General features: G+C 37.2%; 1 protein-coding gene across 1 annotated transcript; it reads right to left on the reverse strand.

Annotated features, from left to right (window-relative positions):
- Positions 1-3238: 3238 nt before the first annotated feature.
- LOC117400075 (lectin-like) lies at positions 3239-5570 on the reverse strand. Its single transcript, XM_059023439.1, is given in 4 exon segments — positions 3239-3363; positions 3981-4089; positions 4940-5075; positions 5548-5570. Coding segments are annotated over 4 exon segments (348 nt in total). The 3' UTR covers positions 3239-3283.
- Positions 5571-6497: the final 927 nt, after the last annotated feature.

Consider the following 6497-nt stretch of genomic DNA (forward strand, 5'->3'; position numbering starts at 1 on the left):
GCACAGTTCGTTGTGTTTGCCCCGCTGCTACTATATATGAAGATCATATGGGGAATCCCCCATGACAGCCCCCTTGCGGCAATATTACAATGAAGTTCCGCTCTCGCTCCGCCCTTGATGCAGCCCTGCCAAGGAGGCCGGATTTGGCCCACCATTTGCCGACCACTGAATCGTTTATGTAATCTGTGAAAATGATTTATGTTACATTTTAAATGTGTGAACCAAATGAAAATTTTAAAAAAGACAAGGGGCTCATGTCTAACTAACCTGCTGGATTTTTTTGAGGATGCAACATCGACAATGGATAATTGCAAAGCATATGACATGGTTTATTTAGATTTCCAGAAAGCTTTTGACAAAGTCTCGCATAAAAGATTAATTCTCAAACTGAACGCAGTAGGGATTCAAGGAAATGCATGCACATGGATTAGGGAGTGGTTAACATGTAGAAAACAGAAAGTACTGATTAGAGGAGAAACCTCAAAATGGAGCGAGTTAACCAGTGGTGTACCACAAGGATCCGTATTAAGTCCTCTGCTATTCCTAATCTACATTAATGATTTAGATTCTGGTATAGTAAGTAAACTTGTTAAATTTGCAGACAACACAAAAATAGGAGTGGCAAACACTGTTGCAGCAGCAAAGGTCATTCAAAATGATCTAGACAGCATTCAGAACTGGGCAGACACATGGCAAATGACATTTAATAGAGAAAAGTGTGAGGTACTGCACGCAGGCAATACAAATGTGCATTATAAATATCATATGGGAGATACTGAAATTGAAAAAGGAATCTATGAAAAAGACCTAGGAGTTTATGTTGACTCAGAAATGTCTTCATCTAAACAATGTGAGGAAGCTATAAAAAAGGCCAACAATTTGCTCGGATATATTGTGACTTTCACCTAGAATATTGTGCTCAGTTCTGGTCACCTCGTTACAAAAAGGATATCGCTGCTCTAGAAACAGTGCAAAGAAGAGCTACCAGAATTATCCCCGGGTTTAAAAGGCATGTCGTATGCAGACAGGCTAAAAGAATTGAATCTATTCAGTCATGAACAAAGAAGACTATGCGGTGATCTGATTCAAGTATTCAAAATTCTAAAAGGTATTGACAATGTCGACCCAGGGGACTTTTTTGACCTGAAAAAAGAAACAAGGACCAGGGGTCACAAATGGAGATTAGATAAAGGGGCATTCAGAACAAAAAATAGGAGGCACTTTTTTACACAGAGAATTGTGATGGTCTGGAACGAAATCCCCAGTAATGTTGTTGAAGCTGACACCCTGGGATCCTTCAAGAAGCTGCTTGATGAGATTCTGGTATCAATAAGCTACTAACAACCAAACAAGCAAAATGGGCCGAATGGCCTCCTCTTGTTTGTAAACTTTCTTTTGTTATTATGTTTTCCTACTGCGCAACCGCCAGACCGCTAGGGTAGCTGGGATATCAAAATCAACACTGTGGACTGAGATACAGGATTTACTTTCATTTCAATGTCATTGGAGGAGACAGTGCTTGGCTGGTTTAACGTCAATTCTTCCCGCCGATCTGAGCTCCCCTATACCGCTGCAGGAGGCAGCCAACGAAAACTCTGAATCCTTTTCGCTCAATCCCTTGCCTGGAACATCTTCTTCACAATTTCTACATTTATTCAAATTGCTGTTATCTATAGAAACAGCTTGATCCAAATCTGATTTTACAGAACTTGCGGCAAAATATTTTTGTAGCATACTGTCTGTTTTCACGCACCACCATTTTGTGAGAATTTGATAACTGTGACACAGTCAGAACATACTTCCTTCGACTGTTTGAACAAATGCCACATTTCAGAACACTGTTTGTGGTGCCAGATTATGAATGTTTCTGAAGTTTTTTCTTTAGATTTTTCCAGTCCTTCACCCCATTTTCAGTGAAAGCGGGGTCTTTTGAACTTCTGAAAAAGTGTCTGCAAGGAAAGCAGAAAATCTCATCTGCCTGCTTTACTGTACTCTAGATACACAGGTAAACAAGGCTATGACGGTCCTGTTGCAGTATCACCAAGGTCCAAAACACAGGATTTAGTTGCAAAGTAATGCAAGTTTTAATTATATATACAATGTGTGTGTGTATCTTACTGTACATCGTTGGGTTCAATAAATGCAGGGGGAAAAGTGTGGAATAGCCTCCCCAAACGAAAGACTCACGCGCCGCCTATGATGTTCGCATATATATTGATAACACGAAATGCAGTTTAAAAATATTAACAAGCACTTCCACTTCTTTAACTAAAAGAATGTCTGAGCTTTAAAATGAACTTGAGCAACTCGCTAGTAACACATTGTGTCCTTGTAAATCATATGCGCACCTATTCATTTCTAAACACAAACGTAGTTACAATGGTGGTCTCAGAACTAACTCATACCATATATTTTCATGGCATTTGTTATTATTTGACATTTACAATGTTTATCACAAACAAGCAGTATTAAAGTAATAAGTTACTTTTTTCAGAACATGCCCAATTCTGGGGAGTCTATAAGGAAAGGGTCAGCAGGTGCTGTGTATACAGAGGAATTGATTTTTTTAACTGGTCATTAATCTCCAGCTGATCCACTGTGGGCGGTCCTGTTTTTGTGCTAATTTGCATAATAAAATGAGAGGCTGCTGATTGGTGGAGTTGGTGTGCCAGCAGTTTTCTGGCCTTGTCTACATACTGATACACTGCATGCCGAGGTTTAACCAAAATCTGTTGAGCTTACCTTGAAGAGAGAAGGCTGAATTCACTTTGTAACATTAGGTCACTGTTTGAAAAGATCCTGAGTGGGGAGCTGGCATATTGCTGGTCTATTTGTAAAATGTTGTCTGTTAATTCAGTAAATCTCTTACTACAGTGTTTATTGGTGTTTCCTTTTGGGTGACTGGAGAGTGGGTGGCATTGGTTTCAGAAGAAATGAACTCAATACACTTTTGGTCTGAGAGCAGCAGGGTGTTAAAGCAGCAAGTGCGCTGTCATGTTACCTTCTTGGAGGGGAAAAAGACTTGGGGTGCATGATCAGATATCACAATATCTGATAGGAGCATGAATGGACAGAAGGAAGCAAATTAGTAGCACTTATTTTTGAATATTGCAAAATCTGTTTATAGATTTATTTCTAAATATATTTTCAGGATCTTTTAACATATTTCTCTTCCATGTGAAAAATAAATGATCAGAATTATAATTAAAAATACAAACACAGGGTATGAATGCTGCTTAACTTTATTTATCAATCAGAACTGTCAAAAAGCTGACATTCTGTTTCAGCGTGGATCATTATTTTTATACACACAGACAGATGGATACAAATTATTACAGGCTTTGTCATTCCAACCTCCAGGAACTGAAATAAATGAGAAAAAAGAATTCAGTCTCCATTGCACAAAGCACGATCTCAGGGACAGTAAAGTCCGGGTATTGTATTGTAATGTTTATCAACCAGTATTATCTCTTTGTAGGGTAAACCCCACTGCAGTACCAGTATGTAAGACACAGAACCAGCTAAGTTCTGTACTTAGGAACCAGTCAAATGCAAAGGCATGAGAAGAGGATGTAATCATATTAATTGCATAACACCATCCAGAAACACGTTACTTGCTGGTAGGATTTGCGAAACTCTTGTTCTGAGTAAGTGTCTTGTGAGTTTTAAACCACAGACTTTATTCGGTTCCTTTCAGAACACTTTTATAAATTGAGCCACGTGCCTCATAAAGAACCACTTTCAATACCCTTTGGGTTGTTCTAAAGAATATTTTAGAACGGTTGTTCATTTTGGGTTCCATATACCAGACAACTCAAAGAAACTTTCTAACGGAAGGTTCTGACAGAATTCTTTGTTCTAAGTTTCAAGTGTAGTGAAGAAACACAAGTTTGAATGAAATGCTGAATAGAGCATTAATATATATATATATATATATATATATATATATATATATATATATATATATATATATACATTACCCCCCAAATTAATATGCAGACAGTTTTCAATAAATAAGTTGTTGGGTTCTCCCTGGTTCCAGGTGTTGTAGTCCCATTTAGATCCATCGGTCCAATACCATGACCCCTCCTGTAGAGGTGAAAGGTGGAAGATAAAATGCTGTTAAATAATATAAGACTACAATAAAATGTACAAACGACAGGAGGCCATTCTGCCCATCAGTTCTCATCTGGTTCCTGGTGGCAGACTGATTTCAGAACTTTCTCAAGTTGAAGGAGTCCAATGATTCGACATCAACAACATGGCTAGATAACCCATTCCACACCCTCAACACTCCCTCTGTCCTAAGTCTGTCTTCACTTAATTGTATCCGCTGACCCTGGTTTCTGTGCTGCACTTAAAGTATTGGGTCAGGTTCAATATATCAACTCCTTTTAAGATAATAAAGACTTGTTTGCTGCCAAGCATTTGCTTTGTAGACAAAACCCAAATATTTGTAGATCAGTGTCCTGGGAGACAGTAAGCAAGGCTAGATGTCCTCCTCCTACACTTTTCAACATGTCATTCTCTGAAAGCCTTGACAAAATGGCAGAATTAAAAATGCCTTACTAAGTAAGATAGGATTTTTTTGGTATTTAATTTGGATTTATTCAACCAGTTAATCTATTTACATGTGATAAATAATTTTTGGTCTGCTTTTTCAAATACATAACCCCTGAATAGTTTTGGATTAGATCCATATTTTATTAATTCAGTACATTTGGCTGCATACACAGAGAAATATGCATTTTGTTTTTCTGTATAGTTGCTAGTATTTATGTATGTCCATTGACTACAAGATTCAACGTATTTAATTCAATCAGCACAATGAAAAAAGGTAGGATTTTTTAGTATTGTATTGTAGTGTTGGAAGTGAACACGTCAGGCAAAGTGGGTTTATTTTTGGTAAGGGAAGCAATATAAAAAGAGGTTAGTGTACCTTGAATCAGTCAGAACCCCCAAGCCAGGTAAAAGCATCTGAGGCATCATTCTTGTTGATCAGGTTCTGGATGAAATTGTTCTCTTCGACGCTGTGTACAGAGACGAGATTCCCCCCCGACACTGAGGCAGTACAGCTGGAGGGAGCAATGAGAGAGAGCTTGGACTAGGCAGACTGGGAGCACTGGGAAGCAGCATGTCCTCAATACACTGGGCACATCAGACAGCTATTTCAATTAATGCACCTTCTGCAAGCAAAGCTCTTTCAAATGTTGCTTTATATTTCGGAATTAAAAAATGCTATATAAATAAAAAAAATCTAGATTTCATCTAAAGATCCTGCAGAAATTGGCTGGCTTTCATAGACTCATATTTGCGAGGAGCAGTTACCTAGAACCATTTTGGATTAAATTACCCTTGTATTGGTATCCAGGAAAATATCTCAATCAAAATTATATTATATATATATATATATATATATATATATATATATATATATATATATATATATATATATATATACACACACATATTGTGGGGCAGTGAGGGCTAATAAGTATGTCAGTCTGAGGCTGACAAGCTCTATGTTCCCCTGTTAAGGTGAAAAACTTGTAGTTCATGATAGGCGTCATGGCCGAAGTGGCTGGGGAAGCTCCATTTCCCAGAAGCCTTTAGGGCTGATGGTATTCAGCCAGAAAAGGGAAAAACATCTGTCTAATTGGGTAGATAGGGTGTTAGTGTTTGCAATTAGCTGTCCTATATAAACTGTCCTTTTGTTCTTAGTGTAAGAAGGGAGGTGGCAGGAGTGTTGAATGTGGAGAACGTAAGTACAGAGGGATTAAAATAATTGATAAACTGGATTTGAGACAGGGAAACAGCTTAGCTGTCCTATGTGAGTTAGGGACTTCAATACAGTGAAGTTAGTATCTTCAAGTGAAGATAGGCTTTTGGTTTGTTCTGTTTGTAAAAAGGGTTTATAGTATTTTGGTTCAAATATTTACTTTGTTCCTGTGTTTTGTTTTATTTTGTGAGAATAAAAGTGCGCCAAGGCGCTGAACGATAACTCTGTCTGTGGGTGTTTGCTGTTCCTGCCGCTAGTCAGTCTTGACTGCCCGCCACGTTACCACAATATATATATATATATATATATATATATATATATATATATATATATATATATATATATATATATATATAATTTCAATCAAAATTATTATATTTTATATATATATATATATATATATATATATATATATATATATATATATATATATAGGGCAGCAGTGTGGAGTAGTGGTTAGGGCTCTGGACTCTTGACCGGAGGGTTGTGGGTTCAATCCCCAGTGGGGGACACTGCTGTTGTACCCTTGAGCAAGGTACTTTACCTAGATTGCTCCAGTAAAAACCCAACTGTATAAATGGGTAATTGTATGTAAAAATAATGTGATATCTGTATAATGTGAAATAATGTGATATCTTGTAACAATTGTAAGTCGCCCTGGATAAGGGCGTCTGCTAAGAAATAAATAATAATAATAATAATAATAATTATATATATA

Source organism: Acipenser ruthenus, chromosome 4 (assembly GCF_902713425.1).
Source record: "Acipenser ruthenus chromosome 4, fAciRut3.2 maternal haplotype, whole genome shotgun sequence".
Classification (NCBI taxonomy): Eukaryota; Metazoa; Chordata; class Actinopteri; order Acipenseriformes; family Acipenseridae; genus Acipenser; species Acipenser ruthenus.